Below are 20,478 nucleotides of genomic sequence, written 5' to 3'. Positions count from 1 at the left end.
CCAGTTCTAGCTATTGCTCTGTACATTACCATGGTATATTTGACAAAGCTAAGAAAATTATATTAGTACATTACAATTAGCTAAATGCAAAGCTCTCTTTAGATTCCACCAGTTTTCCTCTCTCTGCTCCAGGATCCAAGCCCATATACCCGATTGCATTCATTTTTCCTATCTTCCCAGTCTCCTCTGGTCTGAATAGCTTCTCAGTTTTTAATAGCTTTAAATGTTTTGAGGATTGTTGGATGTGTATCCTGTGGAATGTCCCACAATCTAAGTTTGTCTCATGGTTTTCTTATGTTTAGACCAGGGTTATGTGTTTTAGAGAGACCAATCACAAAGGTGAAGTGCTGTTTTCCTCACATCGTATGAGGGATACATGGGAAGCACATGACATCACTGGTGGTGTTAATTGGTTAATATAGTGCTTTCCAATTTTTTTCCACTGGAAAGTTTCTCATTTTTCTCGTTTTTGGTTCTATTTTTTAGAAGGGAGCCACTAAGTCTAGCCCATTCTCAAGATGGTGGGGAGGTGTTGAACTCTACCTCCTGGAGAGGAAGTATCTACATATATTATAATGTATTTTTAAGTGATAAACGCAACACCATAAAAATAATTCATCAGTATGATCCTATTCTTTCCTTTGTGCTTTTCTGCTTTTTTAGATTTTCAATAAGTTAGTTTTAGAGACCCACACAAACAAAAACGTGATTTCAACGAAAATCACAACCAATGTGTTTTACTTGAAAACATTGCAGTATTTGGGTAGGAAGGCGTGGGTCTGTTTCTTTAGAAATGGGTACATGTCCTGCTCATAAGGAAGACAGTCTTCTCTATCACTTTGATCCACAGTTTCTATTTCTATCAAATTGGTACTAGTGGAACTTCAAAGAGAACAAATAATTAAGACACTAAGAGCCTGCTTTTCCTGTTCCAGCCCAGTAATTTAAGACTCCTTAATCTGAGCCTGAGAGAGGATTTGCAAATGGTCATGCTTACTGCATGAAGAGGTCTAAATTCTCCCACTGAAGCAAATCTCTTTTTTCAAGATGAATTTAGGATTTCCTGAACTCTCCCAAATATATCTGATAAACGGGTTCACTGGAATGACTGAGGCAGAATAATTATTAAGCTACAGGGGCAAATCACAGATCACAGCTGCAAGCTGAAGCTCTTCATTTTTGTAGAGACTCAGAGGCAAGCTGACTTGCCCAAGGCCATGCAGTGTTGACTAGTGCTGTGGAAATGAAAGTTGTCCCAGTACCCTAAACCACTGCTCTTTTGTAATATACTAAGGATGAATTCCATTTACCAATGTGTTTGCTGCCTTAAAGTGTGGGTTTAATACAAACATATTATTTTCTGGGATAGGAAAAAGAAGATGATCATAGGATCATGTGATTGGTTTGCTACCCACAAAGGATAGGCCAAAGTGGGGTGGCTGGAAGACAGGCCATTTACACTTTTGTTGAAATTAAGCCTTGATGACTTTATGATTTATAAGGAAGAGAAGGGGATCCAATAGTTTTTGTGGGTTTGTCCATTCACATAGTGATGGCCTTGCACTAAAGCCAGTCTATCAAAACTTTAAATTTCATTTGGTAGAAAGAGCCCATACTTAGAATGTACAAAAGGGCATGAGTGAGTGTGCAGAAGACACAAGCATTCATTCCAATTGCACCACTCAAAATCATATGACCCTGGACAAGCCAAACTAGATGCTGTCATGTATTTTTCTCTTACTCCTTGTCAGAACCCGCCTTGGTAGTTGTTGGTATCTTCACTCTGTAGATAATAAAGCTAAGTGACAGAAAGAACTACCAGACTCCAATACCCAGGTTCCTTCACTTACTTTAGTATGCTTACTCTAAATTCAACATAGATGTGTGAGCCAGCAATCAGACAGCAATTTCTCAGCAAAATAAGTTTTCATTATGTCTTTGATTATACCTACACGCCATTCCAATCATGGCTGGAAAGCACAGTGTTCAGAGCACAGACGCTGAAGCTACACTGAAAAGATTTAAATCATAACTTCATCAGTGTGTATGTTTGTACAATTGTAGGAAAATTACATTTGCAGTTGCAGGCACTGCACATCTGTGACTTTGTTTCCTGATCTATAAAATGGATATAATGATAGAACTGTGAGGATTAAATGCATTAATACACAGAGAGCACTTAGAAACAATTGCTGGAGTACATTAGAATGTAGTAAGCCCTCAATAAATCTTAGCTATTATTAAAAACTTTTTATATTGATTTCACATAAAATATTAATGTGAGATATTACATAGTTGTAGTAGAAGATTCACAAGTCTAGGTTAGCCAGTTCACAAATATCCTAAAACAAACTGTAGCAGTTTTAAAATTTTGTAATAATGGCTATCATTAATTATAACTATTATTTTACATGTACAATCTAATTTAATACACCAATCACCAGTACGAACTGGGATAGCTGTTCTTTATTTTTTCTGTTGTTTAGGGACAGAGTGGTGGTCTTTCACCCAAGCTGGAGTGCAGTGGTACGATCACGGCTCACTGCATCCTCGAACTCCTGGGCTCAAGGGATCTTCCCACCTCAGCTTCCTGAGTAGCCGAGACTAGAAGCATGTGCCACCACATCCGGCTACTTTTTAAATTTTTAAAATAAAGACAGGGTCTCACCATTTTGCCCAGGCTGGTCTCGAACTCTTGGTTTCAAGCAATCCTCCTGCCTTGGCCTCCTAAAGTGTTGGGACTACAGGTGTGAGCCACAGGGCCAGGCAAGATAGCTATTCTTATCACCAATTTACAAAAGAAGAAACTGAGATTTATAGATATCAAATCATGCATCTGGGTGGGCAGCATTAGAATATAGACTGTCAGTCTCCAAAGATAAAATATTCGTTATGTTTTATTGTTATACCCTGTTCTTCAAGGCTATGAACAGAAAACTAAAATATTCAAGAAAATATGAAAATCTTATCCATCTCATTCATAATTACAGAAACTAAAATCATTGGCTATTAGATTGGAAAAAGTGAAAATTCTACCATTGGCTAAATACTGAAAAAGCAGGCTCATACAGTCTAGGTAGGGGTGGCATTTGGAGGCCCATTTCTCAGTCTCAGTGAAAATATACAATATGCTTATCCTGTAACCCAGCAATGCTACTCCTGGGCAGTTTTTCCATATTTACAACAAACATATTGTAAATCAATAAAGAAATACGAGTCTTAGGACAGGTACTTTTATATAATTACATGTTGGTGTTTCCAGAATGATGTCTTTTAGACAAAAAGGAAACCTAACATATTTACAAGTTTGAAAATGTACCCAATAAATAATAATAATTTCCAATAAAAAAAGGAAACTTACTGGAACTAAATTCCTGGGGTCTGTAAATACAAGACATTAAGGTGATTAAAAAAATAAAGGGAGCTGAGGTGAGAATCTTGGGGTTTAACTTTTCAGTTCACCCTCTTTTTTGAAAAGATGTGGTTGCTTCCTTTCTGAACAATGTGTCTTCAATATCCATAGACTTCCCTGAACTTCTCCTTTCTTCAGTTCCCTCCCTCCCACAGGAACTGGCTCAAATCCGTGCTCATTCCTGCACCCACACTCCCAAAGTTACTTACTTCCTCCAGTCTCCACCGGTCAAAAAGTTTATTGTATTTTCCTGGGTGGCCTACGAATCTGTAAAAAGACATTTTAGTTCATTAGCATTTAAGTGGGGATCACTGAAGAACATCTACTAAGGCATCACGACGAGTGCATGTGTGGGTAGACATAAATGCTCACTGGTGCAATCTGTCCCCAGTTGACTTCTGCTATGTTAAACATCAAAGTATCTGACTTACAAAGGAAAAAGTGATGCGTGAATTAATGGGTCAAGAAAGTACCGACAAATCAGCTGGATGACATTTCTGACCCTCACATAGAGTCTTAATGATTTGTTGACCTAGTTAATGACTATTACAATAATGTACTGCATTGTTTGGTCCAAAATGTTTCCATCTTCAGTACGTTTCCACGACACTGGATGGAGTATTAAGCATATGGCAAAGTAGAATCGTTAGTTTACTATGCTGCTTTTTTCGTATTTTGCATTAAAGGTGGAAAAATGTTAAGATGATAGAAGGGGTTTCCACGTTAAGGAATTATAACCCAAGGTTGCACAAAAATTCTTTTCTTCTTTAACAAAACTGTTACTGATGATGAAACAGACACAATTCAACTAAAATGCAGCAAATAGGATTTATTTTTTTGTGCCAACTTTAACTGCTGGTGGCTGTCAGAAATCATTTGAGTGAGAACAGTAATTGTCAATTAAACTATTGACTATGTTTTTGACTCTGTGAAGATAATGTACAAAAAGTTGACTTACCTTCCCAAAAAGAATGCGATATAGAAGATGGAACTGTTTAAATTGACAAACTGGAAGAGGAACATCTTCAGGGCAAAGCTGTTTTCCCACTCAGATTCTGTTCGAGGATATTCTAAAAGGAGCACAGAGTACATTTACATAGATGAGGTGAATGTCAAGACTCCGAATATGGAGTCAGAAACCCCAAGTTCAAGGTTTTTTTAAAAATTTATTTATATATTTAATTTTTTTTTTTTTTTTGGAGACAGAGTCTCACTGTGTTGCCCAGGCTGGAGTACAGTGGCACAATCTTGACTCACTGCAACCTGTGCCTCCTGGGTTCAAGCAATTCTTCTGGCTCAGCCTCCCAAGTAGCTGGGATTATAGGTGCCTGCTACCATGCCCGGCTAATTTTTTGTGTTTTTAGTAGAAGTGGGGGTTTCACCCTGTTGGCCAGGGTGGTCTCGAACTCCTGACCTCTGGCAATCTGCCCACCTCGGCCACTCAAATTGCTAGGATTACAGGTGTGAGCCACCATACTTGGCCAAGTTTTTTAGTTCTATGAGGACTTAGTTTTGCTGATTTCTAGCATCTGTATCTGTAAAATGTGAATAATATCTACTGTTCACACTTGATGAAAGGACTTCATAAGATAATCTTTGGACTTTCCCCACAGCTACAAAAGTAAGTTATTAATACATGAAGATTTTCAGGAGTCTCTCTGCTATCATCATTTAGCAGTAACCATACCTAATGGATCAATCATTCACTCAAACTGTCTATACTCAATATAAGGGTCTAAACTGTCTACAGAGTTCTTTGAAGAATGAGTATTTTGTGTACAGACACAAGTGGAATGGTAAAGAGAAAAGAGGGCTATATCAGTCAGGAGAGCTGAGCTCTTATCTCAGCCTTACACCTGACTGGCAGGTAATCTCAGGCAGGTCTCTTCACGTTTTTTTGCAGTCAGTTTTGTCATCTGTAGAATAAGGGATTTAGACAAGATGATTTATAAAAATCCCGTCAACTCTAACATCTTATGGTTTTATAATGATTAAAAGAAAAAAATAAGGACAGCCTTATGTACTGCAGCCTTAGCTCCTATCTAGTACTCAAATGAGTGATAGAAAATAGAAATGTCTCATCTAATACATATTTTAACGTAGTTGAAGAATTCAGTCAAGATAGAAAATAGGATCTCCTTTAAGGAAAACATAAGCTAAACGTATGCACGAGCCCAATCACATGGAAGGAGGAAGAAAGAGGTCCTGGGGAACTCCAAGTTCAAAGGTGGTAGGTGCCAAAAGTAGGAAGGGTCTGTGGGCCACCCAGAAGGTGACTGGCAAGTGTGCCTCAGTAAGAACAGTCAGTAAGAACCTGTCCCCACAGATTTTGACATGTCATGCTTTCACTGTTGTTTCTCTCTAGTTTATAAATTTAGTTTATTAACACAAAACTTATTTAGAAAAGAGGATGTAGATTTTAGGTAATTTTATTGTGTAGATTATTTTGGTTCTTCATTTCTAATTTTATTTCAGCATTGTCCACAAATGTGTTCTGCCTGATTTCTGCTTTGAGGCAAAAAGTTTCGATGTCATTTGTGGCTAAATTGTGTAGATAAGTTTTGTCAATGTATCAAGTGCATGAAAATAATATTTGTTTTCCTGTTGGGCATATGGTTTGTGTGTATGTGTGTGTGTGTATACATACAGACATGTATTATATATATAAAATATATACATTATATATATATATATATTTTTTTTTTTTTCTTTCTTGAGATGGGAGTCTCACTCTGTTGACCAGGCTGGAGTACAATGGCACAATCTTGGCTCACTACAACCTCTGCCTCAGCCTCCTGAGTAGCTAGGATGACAGGCATGTGCCACCATGCCCAGCTAATTTTTGTACTTTTTGGTAGAGATGGGGTTTCAACATGTTGGCCAGGCTGGTCTCGAACTCCTGACTGCAGGTGATCTGCCCACCTCAACCTACCAAAGTGCTGGGATTACAGGAGTGAGTCACCGCATCCGGTCTGGTTTGTACATATTTTTAAAGAAGGTTGTTAGATATGATAGTCAAACACTGTGTATCTTTTTTTTTTTTTTTTTTTTTTTAGATGGAGTCTCACTCTATCGCCCAGGCTGGATTGTAGCTTGGTGATCTTGGCTCACTGCAACCTCCACCTCCCGGGTTCAAGTGATTCTCCTACTTCAGCCTCCCGAGGAGCTGGGATTACAGGCGCCCAACACCACGCTTGGCTAACTTTTTTTGGTGGGGAGGTATTTTCAGTAGAGACAGGGTTTCACCATATTGGCCAGGCTGGTTTTGAACTCCTGACCTCAAATGATCCTCCTGCCTCGGCCTCCCAAAGTGCTGAGATCACAGGCGTGAGCCACCATGCCTGGCTTAAATACTGTATATCTTTACTTATGTTTTGACTATGGATTTTTCTGTTCTTTTCTATCATTTTTTTGCTATCTGTATTTTAAAGCTTGTTAAAAATGCATAGAGATCATGATTATTATACTGACATGTTAGTTCATTTACTAGTATGAAGTATTCCTCTTTCCCTCTAGTTTCCCTAATATTAACCTGGTGACATTTGATTTTATTGTTACTATTTTCTTGATATATGCTCCTACTCCACGAGTGTCAGTCATTTTTCAGCTTTTTAAATGTAGTTGTGTTTCTTTTCATTATCATCTAGCTGGATTTTATTTTTTGAAGTTCAATCTGTGTCCCAGTTTTCAAATGGCAATTATTCTTATAGATAATTGAAAGATGGATGGATAGATAGATCTGGAGATAAATACAAACACACTTTTAAAAATTTGTTTAATGATTTGTTTTATCTTTTCTTCTCCATTTGTTATATTGATCATGATTCTCACTATTTTATTTATTTTAATGTATAAATATTGCCTTATATAGAAACAAATATTTTAGTTTTCCTTCAAAGAAGCTACAAGAACAATAAAATAAACAGAAATAAAGTAAAATGAAAGAGTAAAAATCAACAATAAAATGTTTTAAAATCTTCAATAAAATAGATAGAATGATTTTTGAACATGTAATATTGACTAACATTTATGAAGTCCAGTTATAAGAAAAGAGAGAAGAGTCCACCACCCCAAATAAAAGATGTATAAACACTTCACTGAAGAGATTAACATTGCTAAACATCCTATCAATAATTTTCAGTTGACAAAACACTTATATATAATAAACAACTACCTACACAAATAGGACTTTTGAAAAAATGGCTCAGAAATAAGTAGGTACTCTTCAAAAAACTAATTATCAGTGCATTAACTAAAAAAAAAAAAAAAAAGTAAACATCTACCTCAGAATGACATAATGCCTGGATAGTCACATGGGTTGATTCTATGAAACTCTAATTAAATAACAAATTTGCCTTTTGTATATTTCAGAAAAATGTAAAATAATTAAAGTAATTCAACTTGCTTGGTAAGACTAATGTTATATTGGCTTAACACAGCATAGCATAACAAGGCCAATGCAAGGACACTATAACCCACTTTCATTTATAAATTTACCACAGAATTCCTTACTCAACAATGTAATAAAAGAAAATAAAACTGTATCTTGACTAAGTCTAGTAGCATAAGACTAAATGCCTTCAAGGCCCAAAAACTTAACAATTAGGGGGAGAGAGTTTTGGTTTAATACAGTAACGAGTGGTTAGGCCTGTAACAAACTAAAGAGTACATAATTATCTAAATGCCTTATAAACTGGTTTTTATAAAACTGTGTGAGAATAAAAGCCACATGTATACAAGAGAAGTGTTTGGGTAGTTTGGATATCCTAAAATAGGATTTAGTAATAGACTTCAACCTCCCAAAATAAGACTTTCTCTGAAAGTTCATGTTTTCCTGATTAATGTCAAGCGACAATAATGCAGGAATCTATGTGGCCAACTAAAGTGACCCTTCTATGAGAGGCCAAACTGAAGATGTAAAGTGCTCCAAATTGTCCTGTGAGAAATGCCAGTGAAGAAAAATAATACTTTAAAACATTGTCAAGAAAATTAAAGTTTTAAACTCTGTTTTTTACAATTCTTAATTATATAAGGAGAACCACATACCTCTAAATGTTATATTCCACCATTTATTTGTGGGCCATTCTTAACATATTTATGATTATTAAATTTTCATCCACTCTTCTGACAAGTGTGTACTGGGCTGCTATTTCATACTGGAACAGACTTGATACTATCTACACTTGATACTATCTACACTCGATGCTATGGTATGGGGACTGAACCTATCTTCTTGTTATTTGTGAGATTTGCATAATTTCTGACACTAAAACCCCTCAAAGACAGGGCAAGTAAAAAATCTACAAACTATTTTTACTTAAAATCTCATTGGAAATTCCTAGATAAAATATAGCAGATTTAGGCCTGGTGTGGTGGCTCATGCCTGTAATACCAGCACTTTGGGAGGCCAAGGTGGGTGGATCACCTGAGGTTGGCAGTTCGAGACCAGCCTGACCAACATGGAGAAACCCCGTCTCTACTAAAAATACAAAATTAGCCAGGTGTGGTGGTGCGCACCTGTAATCCCAGCTACTCGGGAGGCTGAGACAAGAGAATTGCTTGAACCTGGGAGGTGCAGGTTGCGGTGAGCCGAGATTGCGCCATTGCCTTCCAGCCTGGGCAACAAGAGTGAAACTCTGTCTCAAAAGAAACAAAAAATAGCAGATTTAATTCAACAGTTTATTAAAGAAATAAGGCATCTTGATAGTCTAATGGTCTGTCTCCCTATCACATTGTCTAAAATATTAGGTCCTCCACACATATTTCTTTTATGAATGAATGCATGCCAAACTTTGTACCTAAGAATTGAAAGAATCAGAAGTAAGTACATTCATTTCTTGGCTGTAAGAATTTTTTAGTAGATAGATAGATAGATAGATAGGTAGATAGATTGATAGATTAGATAGATAATAGATCAGAATAATGTAATAGATGCAGTAACGAAAGGAATCACAAACAGCTAAAGGAACATTGTAGAGTGAAGGATCAAGAAGTCAACAAAGGTTTCACAGAAGCAAGCTCTGATACCAGAAAAGGTTACTAAGATTTTACTGGGAGAAATCATTCTAAATGGTAGTAAGATGATGTACCAAGTTGGAGATATGTTGAGTGCTACTCAGTTGCTTTACATATTCTGATGAAGATTACAATGTTCCCAGCAGAAAGGCATTTTGCTAGAAGTGGAGTATTGTTACATTGATTGCATTTAAACCTGCGTCCACAGTGAACCACTCCTCCAAGTATACATACCCTAGTGTAGTTGCCTCCAACCTTGATTCTGACTTGCCTTCACCAAGAGGAGACTGGATATGCAAGTAAAATGCAAGCAGAAGCTGGATAAGCACTTGTGTATAGGGGCTTGTCTTCCTGGAAGCCAGCTGACATGTAAGATGTCCTATTATACTGCTATAAGCAAACTAGGCAGGTAGAGATACATAGAGGAGAAGAAGGTGGAAGACACCAGCTATCCCAATAATTCCGTATGAGGAAACAGACGTGATGGAAGAGGACCTCTTACACACCAGCCCAAGTAGACACCACATGGAGGAGAAAAATCACATAGCAGGGCCTAATCTAAATTGTAGGATCATTAAAAATAATAAGTTGTTGTCCTGAGCTACTAAGTTTGGAGTAAATGGCTATGTGGCAAGAGAAAACTGAAACAATGGAAGTTACTGCAATGATGATAACTTTGAGGTTTAATCTAGGGTCTATGCTGCCAGGAAGAAAACTTTTATTCTTCAACACCATTCCATTCACAAATATAGCACATTGTGGATCATTTTGAATTGGCTTTTAACTCAGAGGAGGAATCAAATACTGAACACTAAGGATATAGGTGCTATTTCTAGGATAACATATTTCTGGCCAAAATATCTCTTACTTTTTACCTAATGAAGCTAGTTATAGATGAAAAGCTAGTTATGAGATGCAGTCACCCAGTAAGGTAATTAGTCCTTGCTTTTTACTGTTAATTTCTCTGTTCCTTGGAATTAATAGTGTATATAGTAGAAAGTTACTGTGTGTTATGACTGTAACACTGTGAGGTACTTTTGACCCCTGTTTGACAAAGTCAAAACTCTTTTCATTAGTTGGCTTAATTTGTTCCTTCGAATCCCAATTTATCTTTAACATAGACAGTTCATTATTAAGAACAACTAACAGCCATCCTGATCTAATTCTCAACAACCATGAAACCAAAATTCAAAAAAATCACTTTGAAGTAAATGCTTTTAATTTTTCCCATGTTAAAAAACAAATGTAATAGAATTTAAGCTTTATCTTTTTTGCTTTGTAGTTTTGAAAATATTTGGAAAAAATAAATCAAGAAACAGAAAGTTTTAAAGAATTATTTAAATAGCATATGACCTCTTCTGAGAAGTAAAACTTAATTTTTCATTTGTGTTTCGAAGCACAAATTAGCACAGCCAAAAATTAACCAGAATATAATGTCAGGCGCGCGCACACACACACAGACACAGAGACACAACATAGATTCTATTATTTTAATCAAACCATCAATATTTTTATTCATTTAAACTAATATAGTCCATTATTAGTTAAATGACGAATCAACAGACATAAATCATCACCAGGTTATAGAGGAAAAAATCAAATATCAAGTGAAAACTTTGACATTTCTTGGTACTTAGCACATATAACTGTTCTGTTTCCTACTATTAATTATGATTTCCCCAAATCATTCTCCTTAGATTTGCTTCAATCCTGGGTATAGGGTACTTTAAAAGCAAATGAATGTAAGGAACAGAGCTAGTGTTTTGTTACCCAACTGAAGAAAATGCAGCTCAAAGGGTTGGAAGAACAATGAACTGGATCATTGCTATTTATTGAACCACCTGTCATGTGTCAGGCAGCCAACATACAATGGTGAAATAGGAACTATTATTATTGTCATTTTGCCAGTGAGGAACCGAAGACCCAAAAAGTAAAGAAGAAGGAGAAGCAGAGGGAGGAGAAAGAGTGGGAAGAAGAGGAGAAGGAGTGGAGAAGAAGAGAGAACAGGGAGAGGAAAAAGCTTGCTGATAGTTACACAGTCATAATGGGGCAATCCAAATGTTCATTGCTATATCCAGCTCCAAAGTCTGCTGTTTTCCCCTTTCACAACATTGTTTCTCCAGTGTTACCTCCAGAGCACAGACACTATCTCCTTGTATATATATATAAAAAAAAGAATTTGAGAAACCAAGAGAATAAAATAACTGATTATTACTGTGCAACTACTGATAATGTAAGTTATGGTGCAAAGATTTCAACTCATGGATTCTCACTGTAGAGCTGACGCTCTTAACAATTACATTATATTGCCTACTTCAGACACTGCATCTGTGAGGCTGGAAATGGATGACATAGAAAAAGGACATTCAGAGAACAGGAAATAACTCTAGAAAATGTAAAGCATGAGCCAATATAAAATATTCACGAGAATACTTGGAAGATAAGGTTGAGGTTATCTTGAAGAAATCCCAACAAAAATCATAGAAAATGAAGAAAGAAAAAAATAACTATTGAATATGATAAGAAACATCTGAACGTAAAGAGTTTCAGAAAGATTTTTAAAAGAAGGAAATTATTTAACAAAGAATATACAAAAATTTCCTGGAAGTGAAGTTTCTGAGTTATCAGATTATGGCAGCAGTGGAAGTTTGCCACTAGGATTTCCCCTCAGTAAGAACTTGCTGTTCAGGTGCAAGGAGTACAGTCTAGCTGACAGCCTCCAGCTGTTTCCAAGCCTCTAGCTGTTTCCACCCTCATCCTATGCCTCAGCTTTTATGCTCAGGTCTTGCTCTTCCCAAGCAACAACCAACCAGTGACTCAGAATGAGAGGGGTACTAGGTCTTGGCCAATTATACTCAATTATATCCAATGTTGGATTCCTCTAAATCTTTATTTGAAATATTTGTTCTAGAGCTCTCCATTGGATTGGTTAAAACCATCAGATCCGCATTGTTGTCTGAGGCTCTTCTTATCCAGTCCTGCTCCCTTCCTCAGGAGTTTTCCCCTAAGAAATCTCTTGCATTACAAACTCCATCTCAGTGTCTACTTCCCAAAGGACACAGTGGATATCAATAATTGATGGGATGCACTAAGTATCCGGCATAACAGATGATAAAAGGTTTTCACCAAAGTACATCATTGTGAAATCTCAAAATGAGAAAAGATTCAAAATTATGCTAGAGTATAAACAAATAAAAAAAAAAATCAAAACAGGTCCTGTGCAAAGGACTGCGAATAGGAATGGTAGTAGAGCTCTCAGTAACAATGCTGGAATCCAGAAGAAAATGAAGTTCCTTCAAAATTCAAATGGGTCAGTATTTCTAACATAGAATTTCATACCCAGGAACACTGGATGTCAAGTTTGAGGCTAGAATAGAGACATTTTCAGATACACAAAGTTTTAAGAAGCTTACTTACAAATAGCAAAATAAGGAATTGAGCCAAGAAGGAATAAGACATAGGATTTAGTAAATAGTATCCAGATTATAGAAAAATATAAAAGGAATTCCCAGAGTGCTTATGAAAGTTAAGTCTAGATGCAGTTGGCTACAAGCCTAGAAAATAACCCATCTAGTTTGGAGGAGACAGTTTGAGACAGTAACTCTAAGAAGAAAATCAAGTTTGTATAATACTCGATGTGTTTGAATATATTCAGAGAAAATTTAGGAGTCTTGGCAAAACCTTTGGGATAAAGAAAAGTATGTTAAAAAAAAGCAAACAAAGGGGTCATTATTAGCTTAAAAAATACAGAAATGGTACAAAACACATACACAATTATAGAATATACCGTGTTGTAGGTATGAAAATAGTTACAGAGACATAATGATGTGAAGACTAATGATTAATTTGGCTAAAAATGCTGATATAGCCACCTTGAAAGGAGGAGAAATAACTGTGTTTATCAGATAATGAAAGATGGAGTGTGAGGGGACAGGGCACTGCAGGGAACATTAAGACCTAAGTCTTAATAATTCATACTTTTATAATGGGAAGGCAATAGCTATCAAAAGATAAAATCCAATAATGGCAATAGAAGGATATTACATGGAAACACGGTGGGAAATAACAACAACAACAAAAAAGCAGATAAAAATGTTAAAAAGTAGCCAGGCGTGGTGGCTCACACCTGTAATCCCAGCACTTTGGGAGGCCAAGGCGGGTTGATCACAAGGTCAGGAGATCGAGACCATCCTGACTAACACGGTGAAACCCCGTCTCTACTAAAAGTACAAAAAATTAGCAGGGCGTGGTGGCGGGCACCTGCAGTCCCAGCTACTTGGAAGGCTGAGGCAGGAGAATGGCGTGAAGCAGGGAGGCGGAGCTTGCAGTGAGCCGAGATGGCACCACTGCACTCCAGCCTGGGCGATTGCGCAAGACTCCATTAAAAAAAAAAAAAAAAAGAAAGGAAAAACAGTTAAAAAGTAGTTCCTCTGGCATAGAAACTGGGAATGGGTGATGTGGTAAAGGATTGGTTTTCATTGTAAATCTCTTAATACTGTTTTGGATTTTAAAATGTGTACATGTAGTATAACACTTTGATAAAAAATAAATATTGAGGAAAAACCCAAAGAACTGAAAAGTTGGAGAAGCAAGCACTCCTAAGTAGGAAGAAGTAGGTGTGCTGATTTCTAGTAAAAATATTTTGTAAGTACATGCATTGCCTCTCTCTCATTATTCAATATAGACCAACTTCCTGTACTACCCCCTCCTTTTTATTGGTAAATACTTAAATAATTGCAGTTATTAAAATGCTACATTATATAAAGTAATTACAGATTGACATGCCCATATGTTATTTTCTGACTAAAGAGTGAAGAAAAATGGACTTACCTAAATTGGTGAGGAGGTAAGCAATTTTTTCATAAGCCTGAAATAAAGAGAATACATAGTGAACATTATTCTTCTCTTTTGGAAAAGGCTGGTATTTACACTATTTGAAAAAACATCTATAATGTATGTTATACAGTGGTTATATTTTACATTAAATAGAAACGTATTGAAACTTAGCATGTAAGGTTTTATATATACATACATGAATGAAATTGATATACATGTGAATGTAAATGTGAGTGAACATATATGTGTGTGTAGATACACTTGTAATCTGTAATAATGCATTTTTTCTGGTAGCTATCTTCATTTTCATTTTGTAAATCAATAAATGAGAAAAAGTCCCTAAAAGTCATTCAGCTAATCAATGGCTGAGCTGAGATTTGAGCTCAAAATTACAGAGTTTTTTGGCCAGGCAAGGTGGCTCACGCCTGTAATCCCAGCACTTTGGGAGGCCGAGACAGGCGGATCACGAGGTCAGGCGATAGAGACCATCCTGGCGAACACTGGGAAACGCTGTCTCTACTAAAAATACAAAAAAATTAGCTGGGCGTGGTGGTGGGCTCCTGTAGTCCCAGCTACTCAGGAGGCTGAGGCAGGAGAATGGCGTGAAGCCGGGAGGCGCAGCTTGCAGTGAGTGGAGATCGCGCCACTGCACTCCAGCCTGGGCGACACAGGGAGACTTCATCTCAAAAAAAAAAAAAAAAAAATCATAGTTTTTTTTTACTACACTGGAAGGTGAAGTGGAAGTCTGAATTCTGTACTACTGATAAAGAAATTTCTAAACTATGACAAAAGACTGTATACATTTGTATTTGTAAAGAACAAATTTGTTTTTGTAGTTATTTAAAACAGATGCATAAGTCAAATCTGTTGAATCTGTAAGTCACAATAGATTTTCCTGATAATATTTTTCCTCTTCTGCCATCTTTTCCCTTCTGCTGTATACTCTGACCAATATTTACATAGACTCAAGGAAAGGGCATACATTTCACAACATTCCAAGTAAATATAGTTGGGAAAGTATTCGCTATAGACAGAAGTACTTGTGGGTATATGTATGTGCATTTGACTATTACCTCATAACCACATAATTCCATAAAATATTGTTTAGATTATCATTTCCAATAACTTTGCCTATTGGCATGAAAAATTAAAAGTATGCATCTGGACCTATTAAAAGTTGTTCACCTTCTCTGAGAGTTCTTTCAGTAAAATGACTGTCATTACTCAGCTGTGATTTAAATCTGCCCCTTCCTAAGATTTAAAGTGTTATCTGGAGACAGAAAGATTACACTGAGTACAATACTCTCATTCTCCTCCTAGTGCAGGTTTTTTGTCTTTGTTTTTGTTTTAGCTATACACAAACTATTATTTTCAAATTTTAGGATAAGATTACTGTGAACTCATGAACACCAAGTGATTCCTACTATAACGGGTTCTTTTTCATGTCCTATTTATTAAGTGAGATAAACATAGCAGGGTCTCCAAGGAGTACAATAGGATAGACTCGATCGCCCAAAAAATAGTACTTGAGCACCCACTATGACTCTAGCACTGAGTCGAGTTCCTTTGTGGGGATTGAAAGTTAGTTCTAGTTAAATAATTGCCATTTGGCTTGTGCCAAACAGTGCTTTACATATATTATTATTCCTTAACAACAATTTTGTTACATAGATCCCCATTCTAGAGAATGATTCCCATTCTACAGAAGAAGAAACTAAGTCCTAGAATGTCAGGCACCTTAGTGGTGAGACAACTCTACTAAGCAGGTAGCAAAGTCAGGATTGACTATCTTGGTTGTCTAGCACCAACTACGTCGTGCCTTGTCACATAAACGATTTCCTTTTTAACTATTTATTTATTTTTGAGACAAAGTCTGACTCTAACGCCCAGGCTGGAGTGCAATGTCATGATCAGAGCTCACTGCATCCTCAACTTCCTGGGCTCAGGTGATCCTCCCACCTCAGCTTCCAAAGTAAGTAGCTGTAACCACAGGTACACACCGCCATGATGCCTGGCTCATTTTCTTTCTTTTTTTTTTTTTTCAGAGATGGCTTTTGGGCATGTTGCCCAGGCTGGTCTCAAATTCCTCATCCGCCCCAGCCTCCCAAAGTACTAGGATTACAGACATGAGCCACCACGCCCAGTCCTGTTCAAATTTTTGTCTTAATATCTAGCACATAGAGTCACTTTGAAAACTTAGGATGGAAATATCTGCAACTGATGCACTAGGGGGTTACAATAACACTGGGAAGAAAGCTATAAATTACAAAAGATGCCATAATGCTTTTGGAAGACTTTCTGGGGTATTTGCAAACCTGCATCATCCAAGGCCCAAATGCTATGGCTGACTGGCAACATCACTGATGAACTACAAAATCAGTTCAAGCAGAGTGAATTGTTAGATCTCAAACTACAGACTACAAAGTAAATAATGACTTAAATATATCCAACTGTATGGTGTCTGGCAGCAATCACTTTGGCAGTACAAACAAGCTGTGAATGTGTGCATGTGTGTGTGATTGTGTAAAGTGGAATGAGTAAATGCTTGTTGGGGAAGACGACAAAGGGCTTCAGGGCTGGGCCCTACCTGATACACACAGGATAACACATTGGAGAACCTATACTTTAAAAAATCAGCCACTGACGCATTTAGTAAGCTGAAATTCTCTTATTCATATACATTAATTAGGTTAATATATTAATTATCAATTTCTAGTGCATCAGTTAGTGTTTTAGAAACCAAACAAACCTGAATCAAAAAGACATAATCTCTACTTTCACGGGACTCAAATGTCAGTGGGTAGAGATAAACGGCAAAAAAATATGTAATTGGTTAGGAGATGAAAAGTGCTCTGAGGGAAAATAAAGCAGGCAGAGTGGATAGAGAGTTTTGGTAGACACAGAGTACTGTTTTATAGAGTATTCAGAAAAGCCTCTTCAAGAGGGTAGCATCTGAGCAGAGAAGTGCATGCAATGAGGGAGGGAGCCAAGCAGAAATCTCAGCTAAGTATCTTTGAGACACAGAAACGGGAATGCCAGTGCTCTGAGACTGGCACGGACTTGATGTATTTCATGAACGGCAGGGAAGTTAGAGAGAAAGGAGTGGCAGCAATAAGACAGTGAAGTAGTAAGAGATGAGTCATTGCGATCTCACAGGGAAACACTTTTTCAGTACACAGTAGGCCATGGTAAGGATTTTAGAATTCATTCTCAGCTAAGACTTCACCATCTTCCCAGTAATGCCTTGTTTGGGGTGTTATGCAAAAACCAGTTTGGGAGAAAAGAACAGCAAAGGCAGGAAAAGGACATGGTTATTGTGAGGGGGCATAATAGGTGGTTCTACACGGGTCTTAGAACTTTTTGTCTTTTAGTCATGGCCCCACAATTCAGCCTTCACTGTGAAAATAAACTCCAAGCTTTTACAGAATTGAAAAGAGCCTGCCATTTTCCAGTAATCTACTTGTCTGAATTTCTAGAAACTATGGACATAGACATGAACAAACTAAACAAATACATTTATCAAAAAGCCAATCCTCTTATGAGATGAATCGTTTGACATTACCTCTTTTCTTGGTTAAGATGCATGGTCCAACCCTTTGATCCATCCCAATCCACAATAGCCTATTTGCATTGTAATTGGTAACCAGTGGTAACCAGATATTAAGGAAGGTTAGGTGTATTTTGAGGCCTTCAGTGATCAGGCCCGTGAAAGAATTATAGGCATGTATGCTCTGGACTCTAGAGATGGGAATGGATCAACAAGGGAGAAAAGTCCAGAACCTACATGGAGTACTTACATTAGCCAAATGTAGATAGGAATTCTTCTTTTTTTGTTATAGAGTGCTCTGTGCATGGTACATGGATTTTAAAATGAGAGGAGGAAAACCAAAAGGAGTTCATTACTTCATTTAAAAATTAATTAGACTTAATTAAAATTTTAATTTTAGTTTAATTTTAATAAAATTTAATTTAATATTTATAAAATTTGACTTTAATAACATTTTAATTTTTGATAAAAAGAATTTCACCATGCTGAAATGATTTAATTAGACTAATTCCAGATTTTTCAAACTCTAAGAGTACTTCTATTCTGATGTTTCTATAAATTTCTTAAAAGTTACCCTTTAATCATGAGGCCAGGCAACTGTCATGCTGCTGTAACAGGTAAAATTAGTTAAAGTTGAATTGTCAAGCAACAAGAATATGCATTTTTGGAATAATTTTGCATATTTAATTTTCATTAAAATATTTTTAGTAACATATCCTGATACAATAGTACCATGCTACTTTTGATACCTTAAAGTAGCATATCATTTTCTGAGGGTAGCAAAATAAAGAAGAAAAACGGTAGGCTTAGGAAAGAGCAATTCTCAATTTCAAATTCTGTCTTTGTAGTTGTTTAGCTATATGCCTGAAAAAGGGATGTTAAAAATAATACATTGATATTTTAACTATTGTTAAATTAAATTATGTGTAATTTAATTTTGGAAGATGTAATTTCTGATCTTGATTGTGCATCGAAATTACCTTAGCTCTCTTAAATTAATGATTTTCTAATGCTGTTTGAGGGGTTGGCTGGATAAGAATTCCTAGAGAGTATCTTTGAATGATTTGTTTTAAATACAGATTTCTTAGCCCAACAAAGGAGATTCTGAACAGGACTCAAGAATCTGTATAGTTTTTTTGCCAGGTGTGGTGGCTCATGCCTGTAATCCCAGCACTTTGGGAGGCCGAGGCGGGTGGATCTCTTGAGGTCAGGAGTTCGAGACCAGCCTGGCCAATATGGTGAAACCCCGTCTCTACTAAAAATGCAAAAATTAGCCAGGTGAGGTGATGTGCCCCCAACTACTTGGAAGGCTGAGGCACGAGAATCGCTTGAATAGAGGAGGCAGAGGTTGCTGTGAGCTGAGATCCTGCCACTGTGCTCCAGCCTGGGAGACACAGTGAGACTCCATCTCAAAAAACAAAAAAATTAAAAATAAAAAAGAATCTTTAGTTTTTCAAAAGTGTTCCAGGTGATTTGATGCATAGTAAAAATAGAAAATACTATTTTAAATTACTTTCATGACCTGTAAGTGAACTTGTAACCAAATTTTGATTGTTTTAGCCCATATTTTTCCCCAGTTAAATATTTATTTAGGAATGCTATGATCCACCTATTTTGAAATGTTTAGAAAATGTATAGTCTTTGGTTATAAGTGTAAATTAAACTAAGTGCTGCAAACTTGAAATACATTAAAAATATGATCTCAATAACAAAAAATAATTTTGAGCACATACAGTAAGCAAGATGCTAGGTGGTGAATAAAATATTTCACATTTATTTAAAGACTTGGACATACAAAAATGAGGAAGCTACAGTCCTTGTTCATAAGGAGCTTACACTCTGATAACGGGAGAAATGACATATCCTAAGCACTGTAACAGAAGAATATTCACAAAATGGATTGCTTAATTCTTCAGAAGAATCTGATTGGAGGAATAATGTCCAAACACCCTGCGAGAAGAATAAACACAAAATTCAATTCTACATACGTTATTGAAAAAAATGCTTTATGAAGGAAGTGACCCTTAACTGTAATTTTCAAAGATAAAGAGATATTCACCAAGAAGACAAATTAAGAATGGCATTCCAGGAAGCACTGTGGAGAAAGAGACAGGGTTACAGCAAAGTTCCCTGGGGGACAAGCAAAAGTGGTTCTGTAGCTTGGAGTACAGAGTGATTGGAAAGAGAGGTAGCAAGAGACAATTTTTGCCAAAAAGAGAATGGAAAAGTGGTTTTAAACAATGGAGGGCCTCCCAGGCCAGGCTAATGAACTTAGAATTTATACCCAGTAAATACAATAGAAACCCATTAAGCAGCCTCAAGCACATGGTAATCACATTTACTATATAAAAAAGATTCTTCCAATAGTCCTGTGAAAGGGATATAGGAAGAGTTTAGATTAGAGACAGGAAGAGTTTAGATTAGAGACAGGAAGACTAACCAGTTGGAAGCCCGCTGCAACTGTCCAAGCTAAAAATGACAACTAGCTGAACTAAGGAAGGAGAAGCAAGGATGATGAGCAAAAATGAGTAAGAAAAATGTTACAGAAGCAAAATTCACAACAGTTAGTCACTGATACTGTTAAGGAGATAAAATAAATAATTAAGGACTAGTTTAAGGTTTCTGGCTATGTACAGAAACAGAACTATGTCAAAAGTCCTCAATCAAA

The 20,478-nt window shown here is 36.6% G+C and overlaps 1 protein-coding gene across 1 annotated transcript in view; it reads right to left on the bottom strand.

Moving 5' to 3' along the window:
• ANO3 (anoctamin 3) overlaps positions 1 to 20,478 on the bottom strand; it is a 350,115-nt gene that overhangs the window by 25,265 nt on the left and 304,372 nt on the right. The window contains exons 18-20 of the mRNA XM_017863846.1: positions 14,258 to 14,294; positions 4,371 to 4,482; positions 3,622 to 3,679 (exon numbers count right to left, since the gene is read on the bottom strand). Coding sequence (XP_017719335.1) covers positions 3,622 to 3,679; positions 4,371 to 4,482; positions 14,258 to 14,294 — 207 coding nt within the window. The remainder of the gene's footprint in view (positions 1 to 3,621; positions 3,680 to 4,370; positions 4,483 to 14,257; positions 14,295 to 20,478) is intronic.

The sequence above is a fragment of the Rhinopithecus bieti genome, unplaced genomic scaffold, assembly GCF_001698545.2.
Source record: "Rhinopithecus bieti isolate Rb0 unplaced genomic scaffold, ASM169854v2 scaffold_68778, whole genome shotgun sequence".
NCBI classification, from domain to species: Eukaryota; Metazoa; Chordata; class Mammalia; order Primates; family Cercopithecidae; genus Rhinopithecus; species Rhinopithecus bieti.
The sequence above is the reverse complement of the archived record's forward strand: the minus strand, read 5'-3'. Positions and strand labels throughout refer to the sequence as shown.